This window comes from Arvicola amphibius, chromosome 1 (assembly GCF_903992535.2).
Source record: "Arvicola amphibius chromosome 1, mArvAmp1.2, whole genome shotgun sequence".
Lineage (NCBI taxonomy): Eukaryota > Metazoa > Chordata > Mammalia > Rodentia > Cricetidae > Arvicola > Arvicola amphibius.
This window is the reverse complement of record NC_052047.1, coordinates 184,066,660-184,088,857: the sequence shown is the minus strand read 5'-3', so window position 1 is coordinate 184,088,857 and position 22,198 is coordinate 184,066,660. Positions and strand designations below refer to the sequence as shown.

The window sequence follows — 22,198 nt, the reverse complement described above, 5'->3', positions numbered from 1 at the left end:
GAGGGATGGGAAAAGAGAGAGCTCAAGCTAGAAGCTGAAGATCAGCCTGCCTCAGCGAATGGGCGAGGGTGTGGGCATGGCTTGTCTCTTAAAGAGACAGAACAACCATTACAACCCCCCAATAATTGTTCAGGAGTGGGCTTTGGTAGCACTTTGGTAGCTTTGGTACTGGTATTCATTAGTTAACAGAACACTCAATGTTGGCCCAGCTGGTCTATCGAACAGAGACCCAGATGACCCCAAACTCAGTCACTCTTATAGCTCCCATCTCCAGTTCTTTTCATCCTAGCCAAGACAGCGGCCTTAGATACTTTCTTCCGGTCGTAAGCAAGGCCCAGGGCAGCCATGCAGTCGATGAAGAATGTTGTGAAGTTGATGTGCCAGCGGTACTCACTGGTAGAGTAGTCGTAGGGGAAGGCATGGTGGTAGTTGTGGAAGCCCTCGCCTGGAAGAGAAGCACGGGGAGCAGTTAGTGGGCTCAGTGACTGCTGCCTCCTGATCTTCGCACACCTCTGATCTGTTGTGAACCCCAAACCTGGACGTTGTGGAATACCAACTTCTGTTCACTGTTGAGTGAACAGATGAACCCACAGTCTTGTATTCTAAAGTGAACAGATGCCCTCAGAGGAATCTCAGGAAAGCAGCTGACAGGCTCTGCTCACACATGCCTGTCTGAGAGCCTTTGTCAGAGGAAGTTTCTATCATAAGATAAAAAGATGAGAGAGAAGCCAGGTCTGTGCAAACAGAGTTTATGGTGGAAAGTATCAGAGCCTCAGGAAAGAGGGCCCAAGCTCCATGGGGTCGGCATCTGGGTGCCTGTGGTTAGGGCAGGGCAGAGGAGAGGAGACCATTGCAGCTATGCTTCTTAGATGGAGTAAGTCATACTGTTCCCCGTAAACTGCTATTCCCTGGAAGGATAGAGGTTCCAAAGGGTGGACAGTGGCCACCAAAATTTACCAGGAAAGAGTCCTGGCCAATGACAGGAGTTTCCTCAGCCACCCCTGGCTCACTGGATACTGCTCTGACTGCTACTTCTCTGAGCTTTGACCTTGGGGTAGGAGAGGCATTAAGAAAAAGGAACTCTGAAAGCACTCGGACATTCTCTCCAACACTTGAGATTCCGAAACTCCCAGGATGGGCATCTTGCAGGATAAAGGAGAACGGAAATTCTGGATTTAAAATTATCTCTGTAATTCCCATGGTGTTTTCCTGTTCTCTGCACGGCTCTTCTTTCTGAACTAATTCCAACAATACTGATCCTTTTCAGGTGGAGGGAGACAGTGACTAAGAAAAGCCATTGAATCCCCCAAAGTAAAATCAACCCTAGAGGAAGTCAGAGTGGAAAGAATGGTAAGAGCCAGAGGAAGTGGTGGGCGAGGGAGGAGGTGTTGTGGAATACTAACTTCTGGGCATGGAAGGGCTGTGGTGATCTCAAACTCACGGCAGCTGTGATTTAACTAAGAGCCGGACAAGCCAGAGCTGGTCAACATTCCACCATGGCAAGCAGAAGGGCTCCTGGGGCGCCATCCCTCCCTGAGGATTTACACGCCGTTAATGATTGAGGAGGTATGGTGGTCTAGCCACCTGCCAGTGTCTATGCTTCAGGGAAGAAACTCTCAGCCTGTGCTCCTGTGCACCCCGGAAATAAAACTCCTCAGGTCAAGAACACGTAAAAGATATTAAAGTAGGAGCACGGACTACTTAGGGCGAGGAAGGGGACTAAGGAATGGGAGGGGCACGAGAGGGTGAAGGGTTAGAATGGCGGAAACCATGCACACGCATAAAATGTCATTACATCTAATTAATACATACTAATTAAAATATCACTCGGCATCATATGTAATTAATACATACTAATCAAAACATTTTTAAGTTGAGAAAAATAAGCCCAGGGTCTGGAGAGAGGCTCAGCAGGTAAGGGCACTCACTGCTCTTGCAGAGGACCGTGATCCAGTTCTTGGCACTCACACGGTAGCTCAAAACCATCTATGACTCCAGTTCCAGGGGATCTAACACCCTCTTCTAAATTCTACAAGTACCACATGCACATGGTATATACCTTATATACACAGGCAAAACACTCATGCGCATACATATATACAAATCTTTTTAAAAATATCCCCAAAAGCAGAGCGTAGTGGTGTGTGCCTCTAACCCGAGCACTCAGGAGGCAGAGTTAGGCAGATCTCTGTAAGTCTGAGGCCAGCAGGCTCCACATAGCTGAACTCTGAAAGAACTCACAACATAGTGAGTTCCAGACCATCCAGAGGTACTGTGTGAGACCCTGATGAGACCCTGGCTAAAAATTGAGACACCAAAATACTCTTAAAGTGGCTGGAGAGATGGCTCGGTGGTTAAGAGCACTGACTGTTCTTTCAGAGGACTGGGGTTCAATTCCCAGCATCCACATAGTAGCTAACAACTGTCTGTAACTCCAAGATCTCATACCCTCACACATACATGCAGGCAAAACACCAATGCAAATAAAATAAAAATAAATTAAAAAATACTCCTTGAGATAATGGGAGTTATGCAGAAAACAAATACGGTGAAGGAATTCCTGCCAATCAAATGGCCCCAAACAGGGATACACCCCTGGTGCACTGGACTGTGTGTGGTGTGGCTAAGGTACCAACACACGGTTACTCATTTCCACACATGCTTTCACTGGGAGGCACTGAGTGAGACCTAACCAGACCCCACTGCTGGCATTTAAAACAGAGTCTCTCTCCCTTTCTCTCTCCCTTTGTCTCTCTCTCTCTCTCCCTCTCTCTCTCTCCCTCTCTCACACACACATACATGAAATCTCTCTCACACACACTCACACAAACACACACACACGGAGTCTCTCTCTCACACACACATACATGAAGTCTCATACACACACAAACACACACACACACACACACGGAGTCTCTCTCTCTCTCTCTCTCTCACACACACACACACACGGAGTCTCTGAGGGGGGTAGAGGAGGCTAGCTGTATGGGTAACAGCTGGGACAGGAAGAGACAGCTGAAGAAAGCTATGGAGAATGGTCGTCTTTGTCAAAGAAAATGAGCCTATGACTATGGAACAGGTAATTAAACAAAACAAAAAGATTAGGGCCGTCAAGGATGAGGTGAGAGGGATAGGAGCAGATATAGAGAGGAGAATAAGAACAGAGACTAAGCAAGAGCCTGGCAGCCACTTTGAGCTCATAAGGACTCTGGAGTTGGGGAAACTGTGTCGACCCTGCTTACCAGTACAGGACATATATCAGCCTATTTCTGATAGGATGCATATTTTGCATCATATGCCATTTCTACGGAAATCTCAGAATTGTGTAGAGTAGGTTGTTTTTTTGTTTTTCTTTTCCAACACAGATCAAATAAGACAATATACAATGGAAAGCGGCTGAAAGCTAGAGGAAGATTTGGGAAATGTAGAGGGGCAGAGCTGAGGTTGACAGAACAAGGTTACCTTTATTTTTTCCTACATATGCAGCAGACCTGCATACAGAAAGCTTTACTGACTCTCCATTAATGGTACTGTTCCATTCACGCATCTGCTGCCCCCCAGTAAGATGCAACCTAACTCAGAAATGACTGGAAAAGTAGGCGTTAAAGGAACTGAGTCTCAATTAGTGATGGTTTGGAAAATGAAAACCAATGGATTAGCCCTCATTTTAGAGTAGAAACCCAAGATCCAAAGTAATCATACAAGTTATGATTTGGAGTCTCTGGCTTAACCTTAAAGCTCTAATCAATAACCCACCTCATGGAGTCTCCGTGTGAGTTGATGACTTACCCAGAGATGTCAGTGAAACCAGGACATTCTCTCTGGCGCCAATGTTCCTGTCATATGTCCGGTATCCATAGAGATGGGCAGCACTGTTCACCAGCCAGGTGAAATTGAGTATCACAGTATACCGGAAAGTAGTGAAGTATAAGCTGTGCTGAAGAGTTTCATCCCAGAAGTACCAGGGCACCAGTGTGGGCAGGATGAAGCAGATGAGAAGGACAGCTGGCTTATAGTACCTATTAGGAGAGACCACACACTGAGTCTGTGGAGAGGGGCCACAAGCACTCCTGAGAGGTCTATGTTCACTGGGCTGGGCTGTCTTTTCTCCTACACTATGAATACAGGAGGGATATATGTTATCTTACTTTGTACACACATACACACACACACATACATACATACACACACATATATACATATACATACATATATATATATATATATATATATATATATATATAGTATATGAGTGCTTTGCCTGCCTGTATCACATATGTGCATGTACCCAAAGAGGTCAGAAGAAGTCACTGGATCTCCTGGAACTGGATTTACAAGTAGTGAACCATGTGGGTGCTGGAAATTGAGCTTGGGTCCCGACCCAAGCCATTGCGGCATCTCTCCAGTCTTCCACCCACCCGGGCCAAGCCAGACCAGCTGGGCTGTTGGGGAATATTAGTTTACACTGTAAGGATGTGGCTCTGCCTAAGGCACCTTCTGATTGGTTTAACAAAAAGCTGAACGAACGGCCAATAACCAGGCAGGAGGTATAGGCAGGATTTCTGGGGAGAGAAAGGAGGAGGAGGAGGAATCTAAGCACTTGAGAGACACCAGGAGACGTGGAGAAGCAACAGGAGGTACGAGATGGAAGAGAGGTAATGCCACATGATAGAACATTGATTAAAACGCATGGGTTAAGTTATAAGAGCTAGCTAGGAACAAGCTTAAGCTATAGGCCAAGCTTTAATAATCAACAAGATGTCTCCATGTCATTATTGGGGAGTTGACTGGAGGGACAGAAAAAGATTCATTACATGGGTTGTGGGAATCTGCAGCCAGCTCAGACCTTGAGGTGCCAGGTGGACCTGTGGGTGTCTCCTCCGCCCCAGTCATCTCTCCAGCCTTGTCTTTAGATAAGGAATACTAGTGGAACATGAGTTAGGCCATGGGTCTGTTGACTAGAAATCCATTGTTTATTTTGACAAAGTGTCAAGCCATGTTGGCCAAACAAGTCAGGCTAAAGCCACAAACTCATCTGCTAAGTTCCACTGCCTGGGTTCTTGTCCAGTTGCCTCTGGGATCCCTTCTTGAGTTCACCTCCACCTTTGGCACAGAATGTGTGACAAGTGTTCCTTTCCTGCTACCACCCCCAGATCTTTGCTCTGCCTTTCAGAAGGCAGACTGAGGGCCCTTGACCACTGCAGCTCCCTGTCCCTTTGTTTTGTTTTTTGCTTGATCGGCTGGTTTGGTTTAGTTTGGGTTTTCGAGGGTTTACTATAGAGACAGGGTTTCTCTGTACCTCTGGAGCCTGTCCTGGAACTCACTCTTCAGACCAGGCTGGCCTCAAACTCACAGAGATCCTCCTGTCTCTGGCTCTCAAGTGCTGAGATTAAAGGCGTGCGCCACCACTGGCCTCTCTGTCCCTTTGGGGGACAGACCACTTCGCTCCAGACCACTGACATCCCAAGGGAATTGATGGATATCTGTAAATTGGTCTCATGTTCAACTTCTACATCATCTGCATCCAGCTCCTTCCCTTTCCACTCTTACCTCTGCCTTCCTGGCCTGGAGCTTCCAGACTGTTTCCCTGATCTTCCCTGTCAACCAAGGGCTACTTTCGCCTGTATTGGGGCAGCCCCTCTGAAGCATATCTCTGCCACAAGATGCCAAGAGCGCTTCTTTAAGGGGAAGAACTGTGTTTCTAGTCTCAGGCTTTAGCTGGTCCCTGTCCCCACACAAACGTCAGACTCATTGCTGCTCATGAGGCTGCTTTTTCTCGCAACTCTTCCCTTGCGTCCCTACTAAACAGTCTTGGCCCATGAACCTTTCACACTATGGATAGTATTCTGCCTTGATTCCGTTTATTTGCAAACCTGCCTAGGCTACAGGCCTTTTGAACCAAAGGGCTCCATTATTTCTGTGATTGTGTCCATGATTATTCTAAGTCAATGAACATTTGGCACATTCAATTTGTTTCATGGAAATACCTCAGAGAGAAAGGAAAAAGCAATACTCCCTGCTTGTGGGCCTGTGGGACATTCAAGAATTGTATTTCAGAACGATGGTCAGTATGCACACTGAGTGAAATCCTTCAGCTCTTATTTAATGTGTTCTGAGAGAAAAAGCAGGGTCCTTAGACCCCAGATGCCCTGGCTCCACCCTCCCGCCCTGACTCACCTCCTCTGGAACATGACCAGTTTATCAGCTTTTAGGTCAGACATGTCCAGTTTACTGCCCTTCTCTTTGACAGCCGGGTGTTTGCGCACGAGCAGCCAGCCCACGTGAGAGAAGAAAAAGCCGCGCCGGGAATCGTGAGGGTCAGCGTGTGTTTCTGTGAACTTGTGGTGGACACGGTGATCTCGGACCCATTCATACACATCATTCTGGAGGGACAGGAAAGAGGACCCCAGTATTGAGAAGAGAAACCCTCCTGGAGGAATCTAGCACCCAGATGTTGCAAGGACTCAAGACCCTCACCTCACAAAGTCCCCAGGACTCGGGCCTAAAGGAGGCCTTGAGGAACACCATCCTCTGCATATTTGCCCCGGAAGCTTATGGAAGAAAGCAACTTACAGTTCCAGGCTCAGGAATCACACTGCTGCTTCCTTTGGCTGTGTGATGGGGAGACAGAGAGAGGAGCAGCAGTGAAGTCCACAAGCCCAGAGAAGCAGGCTGGGAAAGCTAGCTCTTGAAGAAAAACGTTGAGACAAGCTCCTCATGGAATCCTGAGCATTGGGTCCAGAGACTGTGAGACAAGTGCCCTGGCATCCCAGGATGCTGCTCCATCACAGAGGTACAGGGATATTCTTCCCGATGCCCTTACGGGTGACAACTCACCCAAGCCGGCATCAGAGCCTGTGTAACTCATGAGCCTCAGCCCTTTCCCAAACAACCTCTGGCTCACGGGTGACTCCGTCCATCCCTTCACAAATGCATCAGCATCTCTATTTCGGTGTTGTTCCCCCAGAACATCAGGGGCCTTTGAGGAATCCTTTGTTAGGTACTCGAGTTGAGAAACTGAAGTCTCGCCAAGCCAGAGACTGATTCGATTTCCTCTCGTTGAGATTAAGCCCCATGCCACAGCTATCCTGAGTCCCCTGCTGGAGTCTAATAGCAAAGTCAGGCCCCCATCCTTTCCCTTGATTCTGTTACAGCTTTGCCTTGGCAAGCTTCCACATCTGGCTTACCCAGCACGGCAGTCACTCATAGGACCACAGTGTTTCCTTGTCTGGCCTCCTAGTGTCCAAGTACAAAATGGGGCTCAACCTTCTAAGACATTTTGAGGACGTAACAAGCTCATCTGTGTCACACAGGCTGCCTGCACTGACGTGTTCTTCATATCTGCAGCAGTGCCCAAGTCTGTGGCGGATCACTTTTGCTCCCACTTGACTCCTGAGATAGACACAGCACGAATGGCTTGCTCACCAAGTATTAAAGAAACCCGAGTCAAGCCCGGTGGTGGTGGTGGTGCACGCCTTTAATCCCAGCACTTGGGAGGCAGAGGCAGGTGAATCTCCAGCTGATCTACATAGTGAGTTCCAGGATAGCTGGGGCTACACAGAGAAACCCTGTCTCAAAACACCAAACCAAACCAAATCAACAAAGAAACTAATGTCAGGAGGAGGTGGAAATTTTTAATAAAAAAAAAAAAGAAAGAAAGAAAGAAACTAATGTCAGTGGTTGGCTGATGAGCCATAGCTCGTAAATTAAGCAGACCAACCACAGCAGAGCAACCCATACAGTATGTTACATGGGGAGCTTGGGGAAAACAGGAACCCTATACCTGGAGAGTTTTCCAGCTCATTCCTGTCTCCCATCCTGCTGATTCTGAGAGGTCCCATGCTGTGTGCACCTCACGACTGAGCATGCGCTTGTGCTGACCACAGGAAAGTGAGAAGGATAATGGCTGTCCTGTTGGCTCCTCTGGAGGTGCTAACTTGCCGCACACTCCCCCAGCCTTCACAGGGCAGACACAGAACTTCTACCAGTTTCTTACCTGGAAAGCCATGGTGTTGGCCACGATGAGGAAGAGTCTCAGTGGCAGCCGTGCTTTATAGGTTCGGTGGCTCCACAGGCGATGGGCCCCGGCTGTGATACCCAAACCAGCAACTACGCCGTAGAATATTCCTGTCAGGAGACGGCAGGAGAGTCACCAATCATTGCGGGTCCTATCAGGCCTAGGGTGGAAGGACCCTTCCCTGTCTCTCGTCTGCTATTTCTTCAGAAGTTAGTGAAGATCCTTTTCCCTGAACCTTGGCATGCCTCAGTCTTCTTATCCTGTGGCTTCGAACACTTGAGTAGCCCCACTATGGCCCAGTCTCTCTATCTAGGGATGGAGGAAAGCTCGGAAGCCCCAGAAATGAAGAAAGGAATCAAGACGGGCAGCAGGACTCTCACTGTCTGTCTGCAGGGGTGCAGGGGTGGTACCCCTAAACCCTTCAACTCTGACCTTCCTCTAAGTTGTTCAGGGCCACAGACTAGACCCCCAGTGCTTTGAAAAACAGAAATCAGAGCAATTCAGTTTGATCAATTACAACAACCCCAAATATGAAGAGATACTGAGAGATCAGAGGCCTGTGCCAATTCACCAGCTGAGACAACAGCATTTCAATACAATGGCAGGCAACATGCCCATCTCTGGGTGAGTCAGTCCTACAAAGAGCTATGTTTTCACAGTGACCTAAGCATCACCAAAAATATTAATATTGTCACAATTACTGTACACCTTGGGAGGTGGGTGTGATCACTTCTGCATCTTGGTGAAGTAGACCATAAAAAAGCTGCAGAGAAACCCTGTCTTGAAAAACCAAAAAAAAAAAAAAAAAAAAAAAAAAAAAAAAAAAAAAGAAAAGGCTAAATGTTTACCCAGAATCTCACTATGGCAAACTGTAGCCATCGGCTGAAGCTCAGTTTTCTGATAAGGGACTGTTCCAGCTGTGCCATCCAGCCACCCAAATCCATGCCAAGATCCCAAACCCTTCTTTTTTTTTTTTTTTTTTTTTTTTTTGTTTTTCGAGACAGGGTTTCTCTGTAGCTTTGGAGCCTGTCCTGGAACTAGCTCTTGTAGACCAGGCTGGTCTCGAACTCACAGAGATCCGCCTGCCTCTGCCTCCCGAGTGCTGGGATTAAAGGCGTGCGCCACCACCGCCCAGCCAAACCCTTCTTTGACATGTTCTTCTGTCAGTCTGAATGCTCACTGCCAGTATAATGCTGGGTAACACTGAAGCTGGCAGCTGGTGGCACCCATAGCAGGGCAAGTCAACTCTGTTATATCTGTGTCATGGTCTAAGGATGGGTACCATGTCCTACCTCACCATCTTTGAAGTCAAAGGCTTACAAGGTACAATTGTTAGTGGGGAAGGAAGCAGTCCCCCCTTGCTCTGTCCCCTGACTAAGGCTGTCCCCATGAGGGCTTGGAGGAGACTTTCAATGGTGCTTCACTCTTGTGGGCAGCTGGAAACCAAGGCTCCTTAGAACCATGAAGCATACATAGCTCAGGCTGAAGTCACCATACAGTGTATAAACTGTCTGTGTTCTTCTAGACCAAGAAATAACAGTCTCCCAAACAGCCTGCTGCATCCCATTCCTTCTTGGGGTCACCACAAAGATCACTGAGCCAGTGTGCTGCCAAGGAAGGTTCTGGTCACAGTCCCTCTGAGCTGGGACAAGGCCCAAATGATTTGCTGCTCTGGCTATGTTTAGATTGAGCTCTTCCCACATGTATGATCTGACCCTGAACTGCAGACGAGCCAGAGTTCTGTGATTCAGAACCCAAAAGTGCCCGTGTTAGTTCATGTCACAGGTATCTCTGGTACATTGGCTTTGCAAGCACAAGCAGTAAGAACAAGGGGACCTGGACAAGACCCCAAACACTGTGTGGTCTGTGCTTCTCAACCCCTTGACTGTCAAACAGACAGCTCGGTTCAAATAGATTAGTTCAGTGACCCCCCCCCCCCAGGAAAGGACTGCTTGAGGCCATAGTGGTCTGGAGGGTTTTCCCCTTTAGCCTTCCAGGTTTTAACATCCCTGCAGGAAAGAAGGCTCTCAAAGTAGCCGAGTTAGGAGAAGGGCTGGGAAAACACACAACCTAGAAAATATGACCTTCCTAAACATGACAAAGTATTATTGTTTCTATTTAGTACCTGGAAAAACTATGGCCCTGAAAAGGGTACCTCTGTTGTATTTCCCCAGCACCTACAGAACTACCGAGATGAAGCTCCAAAGACCAGAGCTCACCTGCTGGAGACACTAAGAGGCCAAGAGCAGGGACAACCACTTCTACATCACTACCCTCCTAGAGACAGCTACTAGAAAGTCCTGTGTCTTTCAGCTGTGCCATTCCTCAAAAAATGGTTAGGGGCCCTGGCCTGCAGAGCCCTGTCCCCTCTTCCTGATCTGGGAATCGGGAGTCAGCAGTTAAACCACCTGAAAGCACAGGTGTGTGTCCTGGGACAGCCCCACATCAGCTCACACCCATAGATAGATCCCTGAGCGGCTGAGCTAGCAGACAAGGGACACAGTAGCAACTGTCTTTCTTGTTACAACAGCCTGACCACCATCAGGGTTTCTCAAGACTCTGTTCTCTGTGCCTGGCTGTCCTTGGCAAGGAGGAGTGGATAGGAGACAGGGTAACTAAGGTTAGAAGGTTCTTGGCCCTTTGTCAGGGTCTCCGGCGACAGGACAGGAAGTAACTACCCTAGGAATGCAAAGAACCCTTTCTGGACCCTCTTTTTTCATTTGAGGAATATCTCATTGACTGACAGGACCTACTTGGAGCACCAGAGACACACCCCCGTGCACTCAGACTGTATGGAGGCTGCCTCATCTTCCCCTGGGTCTAAGAAGCCTGACGTGTCCAGAATCATGTACAGATTTTTTGTGGGTTATTCCTTTCTATTTCTTCCTCTGAACAGTCTCCCCTTGCTCTGTCTCCTGACTAAGCAAACAGCCCAGGGGGCCACTCATCAGTCTCCCAGCAAAGGCCTTAGTTTTCTTGTGGCAGGCAATGCTGAGACAGGAAGTGTTTTGAACAGAAAAGCTCTTTCAGAGACTGCCAATTCTTTGCCATGTGTTTGTTCCTCCACCCTTCATAGGCTTTAACATCCATGTTCAAGGACCCCCAGAACTGACACTCTGCATCCCAATCCCACGAAGCTCTGTTCCCAGTCCAGTTACCGGTATCTCAGAAAATGAAGAGAAGATTCGGGAAAAAATCAAGATAGAGAGAGGCTAATTTTATGAGTCAGAGTCTACGTCATCCAAAAGTAGGGAGAAAGCTGGGGTGCTGGCTCAGGATGGAGGGCTTGGGGCAATTACCCAGGAGCCAGGTGTAGACCTTGAAGGAGGGAATCAGTGTGATCCCATACAGGGCCCCCAAGTGCACCAGGGCTATGAAGATAATCTTTCTCCAGATGAACTGCAGCTTGGGCGGGGGCCCCTCCTCATCCTGGTAACTGGGGTCATGTATATCTTCTCTCAGCTCAGGACGGATGTCTTCTGGGTGGAGGGGCATCTTATCTACTTTCTCTTCACTCTGCTGACCCCAGGGGTGAGGTTCTGTGATGGTGCTAGAGCCACAGTTGCTGGAGATCTTCAAAGAGAGAGAGTGGAGAGTCAAGAACAGGTACATGAGGGTACTAAGGGATCTATTGCCCCTGCAATACAGCCAAGACAGTAGAGGCAGAGACCCTTGCCCCAGTGCCCAGATCATATGAAGATAGGGTACACCCCTAGGTGGAGCAGAAAAAAGTCCCTAGAATCTACACAAAATGGGTTGACAATAAAACCTCAAGGTGAGGGGGCAGAAGCGTGGGTAAAATATTTGTGCCTCAAGCAACGATAAAGGGAAATGCACATGTATGCAGAAAGGCACTGGCTAGCTGGGGTTTCTCTTCACAGTCAACTGCCAAAATAAACTCCACATTCCTCACTTGGAAGGTCAGGCAAATCCAAAAAGATGTTCAAGATGCCTCTGTCGCTCTCAGCTCTGGTCCCTACAAATCTCTCAGCAGAATTCCACCGGGCGCTAAAGATCCTGGGCTGTGGGAAAATCCCTGGGGAAAAGCTGACCTCTTGTGGCAGGTGGGCCGTCATCTTGGCTCCCAGATCCTGTTCTGAAGGTTTTGAGTGCAGTTTGGGATCCAGGTCTGCAGCGACTGAAGATGGATGGAACTTTGAGTCGGGAGGTGACCGTGTGCTGTGTACCTGGCTGGCTGTACCGGCGTCACCACTCAATCTGCTGTGTGGGGACCTCTCCAGGCCTGGGATTTAAAGGGTAGGTAGAGCTGGTCATTGGTGACTGTGTCTGGTGTTTGCTCAGACATACATCGTGACCGCCAACAAGGGATTAAGTGTTCAGAGCTGACTAGTCAAGGCTGCCCCACGAGGAGATGAAGGCTGAAGGCAAGAGAGGGGAGGGGACAGCCAGCAAAGCTTGCAGTCACCTAAGGTGAGGCCATGAAATACTGCACATGCTAAGAGAGCCACCTTTGTTCCAGCTGTTCCTAGAGAGACAGTATTTCCAGCCCGTTCCCAAACTCTGGCCAGGGAAATTTGTTTCTTTTTTTGTCTTTCCAGCTTTGGCACCCAGAAATCTGCTGTCCCCACGGCAGACAGCCCTTTGTTTCTCTCTCCTGGGTCCCTGGGGGAAGCTTCCGAGAGTACACAAACCATTCTCAAAATAGGAGAAGACCAAGTCTAAACCCAGATTGACCTATGTGAGTGGCAAATGTGTCACCACACGGTGGTATTCACACGGCAGGGGCATCTCATCGGCGACCATCACAATTCCCTCTTCTCTTCCCATTCAACCAGGAGTATAGTGTGAACATGTGTCTGCAGGGGGGACTGGGCTCCACCCCAGACCTCGAGACAGGAGCAGGTGCACAGCCTGCCTTCTTACTTAGCACCAAAGGCCAGCAGTAACTCTTCCCCACCCACCTGCTCAGGATGCTCACCAGAAATCCAGAATGCTCTGCCCAGCTCACACCTGCAGTCACACACACAGAGCTGAGAGCCTGAGCCCACGTTTGGTCACAGGATGTGTTTCACAGGGGACAAACACCTCCAGGTACTAGTATCCAATCCCTCCCCTGTGCCTCTGCCTCCGCAACATCTGCCTCAGCAGGCAGGTGTGAAGACTCTCCCATCAGGCTGGAGCCTGGGAGTCTTTGATAAGGAAAAGGCAGGAATCCCAGACAGGTGTCTACAAGCAGCAGAAGGGGCAAATGTGGGCATGCGGAATAAGAACAGCGAGCAATTCTCACAAGTTAACTTGAAAAGCTTTTGCTAAAGTCTCCCCATGACCTATGATTCCATTTTGAGGAGGGGGGAATTGAGATATAGAGATATCAAATAATTTGCCCATGGTCCCAGGAGAGCTAGAAACTAATCACAGTCGTGTGATGTCAGGGTTCAAGCTCTTAAACCCTGTTCAGAATGATGCTGCTCTAGAATCCCAAGACAAACAGAATCACTCCACAGTCTGTCTTCGCTAGCTCCAGTGCAGGGCAAGGAAGCTCAAACTTAGGGGGCTTTGCATTCACCGGGTCTCCTGAGATAGACACCCCTTTTCTTCTAGGCAAAGGAAACTGTAGAGGGCAAGCAGAACTTGTTCTGTGAAAGCTCCCTGACCACTCCCATCCCCTCCCTCTCTCATCAAATGGTGGGGGACTGCCGTTCCTTTTGCTTTCACACACGCTTTGCTTTGTTCACAATTATATTTTAACGGGTATATTGAGAACTGTTTGCACTGGGTGTGGTGGCGCATGCCTTTAGACCCAGCACTCGGGAAGCAGAGTCAGAGGCAGGAGGATCTCTGTGAGTTTGAGCCCAGCCTGGTCTGCAGAGTGAGTTTCAGAACAGCTAGGGCTATACAGAAAAACCTTGTCTGGAAAAAAACACACACTCAAACACACACGAACTTTTTGGAAGCATGCACATCTCACCTATCAATAAACCATAAGTTTCCTTTACGGCAGGGACCCTGACCTTCCTTTCCTTGCTTCTCTAGCTCATTACAGAATCTTTCTTTCTCTCTCTCTCTCTCTCTCTCTCTTTCTCTCTCTCTCTCTCTCTCTCATTTTTTTTTCAAAACAGGGTTTCTCTGTATCTTTGGCCATCCTGGAACTTGCTCTGTAGACCAGGCTGGCCTCGAACTCACAGAGATCCGCCTGCTTCCTGCCTCCTGAGTGCTGGGATTAAAGGCGTGCGCCACCACTGTCAGGCTTCATTACAGAATTTCTTATAGGAGTTAACGTCTCAATAAACACTTCCCAGAGAAGAGGGATGAGTTAGGGAATATGATGAGGGACCAGAGAGTACTACACGTTGCTTGACCTATGATTCCTAAATGAGAGCTGGAGAAACCTACAAATGTAGCTGTGCAAGGAGCCATGGCGTCATTTAGTGCTGGTGAGGAAGAGGAGAAGTGGGAACTCGGACAGTGCCTGCGAGCCTGGACGTTGCTCTGTTCTGACGATCACTCTATTAGCATCTAATAAAGCCAAATATGAGCACCCTTGTCACCCAGAAATTTCCACTCCCGAGAAACTATTTTCTTCAGTAATTTTAATGCCAATTTTTGCATTGTGTTTACTTTTTGCTGCACTGGGGATCAAACGTGTGACCTCACACAGGCCAGGCAAGCTCTCTACCACTGAGCTACATTCCCCAGGCCCTGGTTTTTCTACAGGGCTTCACTATGTAGCTCAGGCTGGCTTGGAACAGCGAATTATCCTGCCTCTGCAAGAGTACCTGGGAACTCCATGGGTTTTGCTTTGTATTGATTTAGGGGGAAAGTGCAGAGCAGCAGGTCAACCCTCCAACACTCAGTTGGAAGAGATTACTAGCAACTGGGTCAAACAAACAGATCTCACACGTCGTCAGCCCTGTGAGCAGAGCCTTATGAACACCAGCAGTCAGGAGGTTGAAGCAGGATCATCCATTTGAGGACACCCTGGGCTACAAAGCCAGACTCGAATTCAAAACTTAAATTCCTACTCAGCACTTGGGAGGCAGAGGCAGAGGCAGAGGCAGCTGTATTTCTGACACTTTGAGGCCAGCCTGGCCTACTCAGTAAGTTCCTGGCCAAAGAATCTAACAAGTACAGAGAAACCATGTCTCGAAAAACAAACAAACAAAAAGACTCAATGCAAACTCTCACTGCTTCCCTTGCATTTTTCCCACCCACTTCCCACTCCACACCCCTTCATGTCGAGTGTCACGGAAAGCTGTGCTTTGCTGCGAGCTCTCCTCTGAAGCACCCAACCTGCGATTTGTTTGCTAACTCCTGGCGTTTGGGCCTCTGGCGCCCCAAGTTTTTGCACTTCGTAGATGACAATAAAACGCGCGCTACTTTGCCAGGGCCCTCTCCTTGGAGATAGCTGGTGACCAGAGCCCACTCTCAAGGTCACTGATTGAGCTAGAGCAGGGCTGGCCTTACAGAGCCCAAGGAACAGCAATCCCTAGAAAGCTCTTTATTGGCTCCACCTGTGACCGCGAAGTGCACGCGATCCTGTGGGCAGGCTGTAGGGGCGGAGCTTCGTGGTTGGAGCGGGCGGGGACAGAGCTCGGTATGGGTACTGATTGGCTTCGCGGGGCCAGGCGCTGTGGGCCGAGTGGACGCAGGTGAGCTTGGGGGCGGGTACTGACCGAGAGTAACCCCGAGAGGGGCTGTAAACCTGTTTCTTGCTATCTGCAGAGTGGCAGGCAGGCCCTGGCGGAGGGCCAGTCCTGGAGAAAGTGAGCAAGCGTTGCATGCTTCCTGCTGTCTCAGGCCCTCGGCTGAAAGTGTTGGAGTTTAATAGAGCGAGGTCACCAGTACAGTAACAGTTTATGGTGTCACACGGCTCGGGTGCGGGAGGAGCAGTGATTCAGGGAGGTCGCCACACTGCCTGGTCTGGAAAAGGTGAGGCTGGAGGCATAGCTGGAGGCCTTGGCTAAAGGAATCCTGCTCGTACAAGCCGCAGCTTCCACGCTATCCCAAAGGGGAAAGAAAAAGGGGACAAATGTTATTGTGGAGGGTCATGGGTGACACTCTGTCATTGCTGGTGGAAATACAGCATCAGCCGCTGTTGAAAACTGTTTACCCCACAAACCGTTGAACAGAATTATCACAGGACAAATCCCATTCCTGTGTACACAAATCAACAGAAAGTAGGTACTAAAATATTTGCACACGAATGTGCCAAGTGTAGTATTCAAAGTACTCAAAATGGGGGGAGTCACCACAAATACAATAGAATGCTAATAATAAAGAGGACGGCAAAACGATTTATGCCACGGTGTGAAGAAGTGGTATCTTTTCATACCTCTACTGCTTCTGTGGAAAAACCACCGGCCAGAAAGAACACAAACATCCTTGTCAATAACAGACCACAAGGAAGTTCTGCTGTCGGTCAAGGGGAGTGAGGGCAGCTAGATCACAACAACTCCCCCCATTTTATTTAAACGGTGCCTGTCTTGTTACTTTGGGTGGAATACCTTGCCTGTCGTGGGAATAGCCCTCTAATATTCCCTGTCTAAGGTGGCATCCTGCCCCCAAAGTATTGCCTGTCCGTGGCTACCCAGACACATAGCCCTAAACCAAGTATCCCTAGGACTAACAGCACCAATAAGCCAGACCAGCACTGCAACCATCTAGCATGCACTAACTTGGTGGTAAAATTAACAAAAGCAGTATTCCAAACCCCTCTCATAAGACAGTTGAGTTCCATAACAGTAGCAGAAGCATGCAATACAGTGCCATGAGTAATGCACATAACATGATTAACTGCTGAAAAGTCCAAAGGTAAGTCCACTTGCTCCTGAATCAGGGCCACTTGTTGGTTCAAGGTCAATATGCCCAATTGAATATGTCCATTAAGATCATTTTGAGAGCCGGGTGGTGGTGGCGCATGCCTTTAATCCCAGCACTCGGGAGGCAGAGGCAGGCGGATCTCTGAGTTCGAGGCCAGCCTGGTCTACAAGAGCTAGTTCCAGGACAGGCTCTAGAAACTACAGGGAAACCCTGTCTCGAAAAACCAAAAAAATAAAAAAAAAGATCATTTTGAATGTCCAAAGCATTGCTGACTCTTTCAGCCAGCTGGTTGACAGTCTCAACCGTCTTCAGAGTCTGGGAAAGAGCAACTCCGAAACTGCAATCACAGCTGCCGTGATTCCAAGGTCTCTCTTACCATTGAAGGGGCCCCACTTTCAAATCCTTAGGCCCATATTTTAAAGTCAAAATACCTTTCTTAGCAGTTTCCAGAATCAAATGTCTTTCTCCAGTCCAGATCACAAAAGACAACACAATCAACACAATAACATACATCTGTACACATTCTATCTTTCTGAGGCCTTCGATTTACCCTCCTGCCTCCTTTTTATTACTTCCCTACTGGCTAGTCTTCCAGAGGGCATCCCTCAGAGCATCTCTGGGGATGAAGAAACACATACTCCTTTTAATCTGACTTGGCTTGTTCCTAGTCTGTAACATTTAAACCCCCTTCTGTAATAAACCAGGAGCTAACTTGAGCTATTGTTTGTACAAAATCTCCAGCTGTCTTCCTTGTTACTTCCGTGCCTTGTTGCTTTAAGAGTTTCAGTTACTTTTTGAGGCTTTCAATTCACCTTCTCACCTCTTTATACTTGCTAATCTTTTAGAGGGTGTCCCTCAGAGTATCTCTGGGGATGAAAAAGAAAACACATTACCTTCCCCAATATGCTCCGGATGGAGCAACCCTGTTCACGAATCCCCACTTTCCAGATCTCAGTGGGACCTCCACTTGCCACACTAAAGGTGCAGCCTGGATAGCCGAGACTGGCAAGGGGTGCTGGGATTGAGACAGGGAGGCTTCTTTTCAGGTGGAAGAACAGCAACCTTTATTTTGCCCCAAGCTAAAGCCTTTTATACCTCTAGTGCTTCTGTGGAAAACCACTGGCCAGAAAGATCATAAACATCCTTGTCAATTACAGACCACAAGGAAGTTCTGCTGTCGTCAGGGGGAATGAGGGCAGCTAGATCACAACAGGTATCTACTGAAGAAGACTACTTACTTATTTGGACATGGATTTAAGCCAGTAGAAAGTCATTGTTAATTGGCTGGTGACAATACCTGGTGGTTCCCAGTGTAGCCCTGAACCTTTTTCAGGGTGAACTTGTAAGTACAAAAACTCTCATTGGTGTCATATCTCAGCAAGAACTGCTAATCAGAAGGGGAGCTACAGGAGCCAAAAGCAAGGTCAGTACATTTAGAGACTTTACCACAACAATGGACTTTGATGAATGACCTTTGTTTTCATTTGGTCAGATGCTGCTGCCTACCTGCTGGACGGTGCTTGATTCCTGCTGGGTTCTATGGCCTGAGTAGTTCTTTCATCATGACGGCTGGTGTGTTCAATTCTGAGAGCCTGCTAAGATCTGGGGGCCTGTTACAAAGAGACACACAGAACATCATACTGGGATGACGCCAAACACATGCTGTATGACAATTTTTCTGGAATATGTGTGCGGAGCAGTTGATCTATAGACAGCATATTGGTTGTTGCTATCGTGGAAAAGCCGGGAGGAGTCGTCTGAAAGAGCTTGAGGTTTCTGTTTGGGATGAGGATGATGAAGATGATGAGGACCAGCACCGTGGTGAACACTTTTAATCCCAGCACTAGGGAGGCAGAGGCAGGGGATAGTAGCTTTGTCTGCAGACTAAGTTCTAAGACAGCCAGCACTACAGAGAAAAACTTTGTCTCAGAAAGCTGCATGATGGTGCCTGGAGAGATGGCTCAACAGTTAAGAGGGTTACGATTCCTGACTGTTCTTCCAGAGGACCTGGGTTCAATTCCCAGCAACCATAAGGCAGATCATAATTGTAACTCCAGTTCCAGGGGATCTGACATTCTCATACAAATACACAAGCAGGCAAAGCATCAATGCACATAAATAAACATTTTTAAAAAGAATACTAGAGGGGCTGGAGAGATGGCTCAGCGGTTAAGAGCATTGCCTGCTCTTCCAAAGGTCCTGAGTTCAATTCCCAGCTACCACATGGTGGCTCACAACCATCTGTAATGAGGTCTGGTGCCCTCTTCTGGCCTGCAGGCATACATGTAGACAGAATACTGTATACATAATAAATAAATATTTTTAAAAAAGAATACTAGAAAAAAAAGATGATAATGATAATGGTGCCTAAACAGTATTACGAATATACTATGTGCCATGGATTTGTGGCCTTCAGTATGGTGCATTTACAGTGTCGTTCATTTGTTTAGTTAGGGTTGTTTTGGTTTTGGTTTTGGTTTTTAGTGTTGGAAATGCAATCCAGAGCATCCTGCATGCATGACAAGAGTTCAACCTACATCGTCAGCCCTAAGAAATAAACAGATAAATAAAGCACCTAACTTCTACAGTGAGAAAACCACCTCAGTTAACAAGTGCAACCAACACAAATAGACTCAGAGGAGAATTATTCTTATCCCCACCCCTCAACTTCTAAAGAAAAGTAGTAAGAATGCAGGCCGGAGTGGTTCTGGGCCGGCCATGCCTTTCACTGCCATTTTTCTCTCATTGCCTCTCCTTGTTCAAGGACTGCTCATTGTTCCTTGTGGGAAATGGCCAAGATGCTAATGGACTCTTGGATGTCCCCAGCACCAAAATCACCGTGAGTCAGCACCGCATACAATGCTCTTTTGTGAGCTCTCTGTTGCCTGGGCAGAGCAGGCTGGGCAGGATAGTGTGGGAGGGGCCGTCATCAGAGGAGGCTCTTTCTGCCTCCAGCAACAGATAGAATCTCAGTCCCTTGGGGAGCTTATCATTGGGGTTTATGGCATTTGCTCAAAATGTCAGTGCTTTCTTTGTGGCATAGAACATTGAGTACAGGTCACAGAACAGAACTCCCACTTCCTGTGACATTTACCACTGACTACCACTGTTGAGGTACAGGGGGACATTTGCAGTAGAAGAAGCTCCCCTTGAGATGCTCAGAACTTTATATGGCCAAAAAGGCGTGAGGAAGTTGCTATGGGACAAAGGGACAGCACTATTTATACAGTCCGAGAGGCAGGCTTAAAACTCAGGTGTGGTAGAATGCTAAGGTCCATCACGGAGGAGAGTAAACTGGGTTTGTATTTTTTTTTTCAGAACAGAGTAAGTTTATGCAGGGTGACAGTGACTGTACCTGGGTTTTGTGGAGCCAGACTGAAGCACCACTTCACTCACAACTTCTGAATGAACCCAGCTGCTCCATGGGAAGGTCCCACCCATCACCTGCCTCTGATGTTAGATGCAGCCTTTAGCTTAGTGCTGACCAGAGAAACGGTACTGGCATTGCCACTGCGTCTTCCAACTGTGGAGACTCAGAACTTGACTGTCCGCCTTCAAAAGGCACTGGATTTGGGTTATGTTGGGCGTGAACCCTTTTCATTTCTAAAGATGGTATCTGGCTCTTCCCAACCACTGTAATTTGATGCGGCAAGATTGTCATCTCAGAGTCTACATAGTCTACATTATAGCAGCTGCTTTTGTCACGTGGTTCGTCTTTGTGTCTTTGAAGTCTGAGATCAGAAACCACGTCACTGTGGAATTAAACAGAATACAGCAGAGTGTGTCCTTCGACCAAAGTCATGACCTTCCCCAGTGCTTTCTTAGTACATTTTCACTTGACTCTCGGCCTCTAAACAATAGAGCACCAAGTACATCTCTCATTTAATATTTCCTATCAGACATGACCCATCACACTTTTAAAGTTTATTTAAAAATTAGTAAACCAGGGCTATGGTAAACCGGGGAGGGCTAAGGTAAACCAGGGAGGGCTATGTTGGTTCATGGCACTCAGGATGCAGAGGCAGGTGGATCTCTTGAGTTTGAGGTGGTTTTCAGAGAGAGTTCCAGGACAACTGGAGCTACACCCTATTTCAGAAAGACAAAAATAAATTTATGATTAGCTACTTCTAGCACATATTTGCTGAGCTGGACAACCATCAAACTTGAAAATGTCCATTACTTACCACAGAAGAGGGCTCATTACTTTCCGTTCTTCTCTGACCTCTGGTAACTCCCACTTTGCCTTCTGACTCTAGATATGCCTACTTTTAGACATTTCGTATAGAGTCATACAGTGTCTCGTGTCTGACTCAGAAAAATGCTGTATCTTGTACTCAGTTCTTATGGTTGAGAAATCCTGCACTGTATGAATATACATCCTGTCCAGACATCTGCTGATGTACATTTCGGACTGTTTCTGCTTTTGCACCATTATGTAATAGTTATCAACATTCACGTACACACTTTTGTGTGGACACATCTTTCCAGGTCGCGGTGGGCACCTAGAAGTGGGTCAGTGAGCTGGTACCGGCATGCTGTTAACTCTGGGAGACAGCTGATCCTTTCCAAAGGAGATGTACAATCTTGGATATCTGTCAGTGGTTGAGTGTGACTTTCTGCGCACATCCTCAACAGCACTTGGTGTTTACTCTTTTTTTCCACTACAGCTACATTAGATGAAATGAGGGTTTTCCTTATGCGACTTAGTGTAAACTGAGGGCTACGGATGGATACCAAGTACCCTCGTGTACTTACCGTCCCTGTGTGGGTCTTCTTTTCGTAAATGTCTATTCAGACAACTGTTTTTTTTTTTTTGAGGGTTTCTCTGTGTAGCTTTGGAACCTGTCCTGGATCTCACTCTAGACCAGGCTGACCTCAAACTCACAAAGATCTGCTTGCCTCTGCTTCCCAAGTGCTGGGATTAAAGGCATGTGTCACTGCCCAGCCAAATACCTTATTTTAATACCAGATATTATTATTATATATTATTGTATCTTTATTGTCTTCTTATTGTTGACTTGTAAGGGTTCAGGGTTCCTTTGCTCTGGGTCTAGAGTATCGGATCTGGCTCAGTCCTGCTGGCAGGAGAATAAAGACACTCGTTTCATACTAAGCATTAGGCTCTTAGCCCAATCTGCCCTTTCAATCTCCTGATACTACCTTTTGAAAGACAGTCTCAGCGTTGATGAAACCTGGTTCATATACTTAAAAAAATGTTCATTGCTTGTATTTTTCTACCATATTTAAGAAATTATTGCCCCACCTTACGATTTTATCTTACTAGGATCTTAACCTTTTAGCCTCTCATACAAAACACACAAAAAACAGTATTTATTATTGTCTTCTTGAACAAGGAAAGGGAAGTAATAGCTGACTTGGATCTTTCTTAAGGACTGGCAA

The 22,198-nt window shown here is 47.5% G+C and overlaps 1 protein-coding gene across 1 annotated transcript; it reads right to left on the bottom strand.

Annotated features, from left to right (window-relative positions):
* Nucleotides 1-245: 245 nt before the first annotated feature.
* Nucleotides 246-12,093, bottom strand: LOC119806303 (stearoyl-CoA desaturase 4-like). Its single transcript, XM_038317932.1, has 6 exons — nt 12,070-12,093; nt 11,317-11,590; nt 7,997-8,127; nt 6,178-6,383; nt 3,790-4,019; nt 246-445 (listed from the first exon to the last, which is right to left on the bottom strand). The coding sequence occupies exons 1-6, from the start codon at nt 12,091-12,093 to the stop codon at nt 246-248; spliced, it is 1,065 nt and encodes a 354-aa protein (XP_038173860.1).
* Between the last annotated feature and the right edge of the window lie 10,105 nt (nt 12,094-22,198).

What these genes read in the sequence shown, in the direction of transcription:
- LOC119806303 (XM_038317932.1), bottom strand. Translation starts at nt 12,093, where the DNA reads ATGACGGCCCACCTGCCACAAGAG. An exon ending in CCAACACCATGGCTTTCCAG is followed by an intron (nt 6,384 to 7,996) that starts GTAAGAAACTGG and finishes CTGTCCCTCCAG; the next exon opens with AATGATGTGTATGAATGGGT. An exon ending in CTGGTCATGTTCCAGAGGAG is followed by an intron (nt 4,020 to 6,177) that starts GTGAGTCAGGGC and finishes CTCTCCTAATAG; the next exon opens with GTACTATAAGCCAGCTGTCC.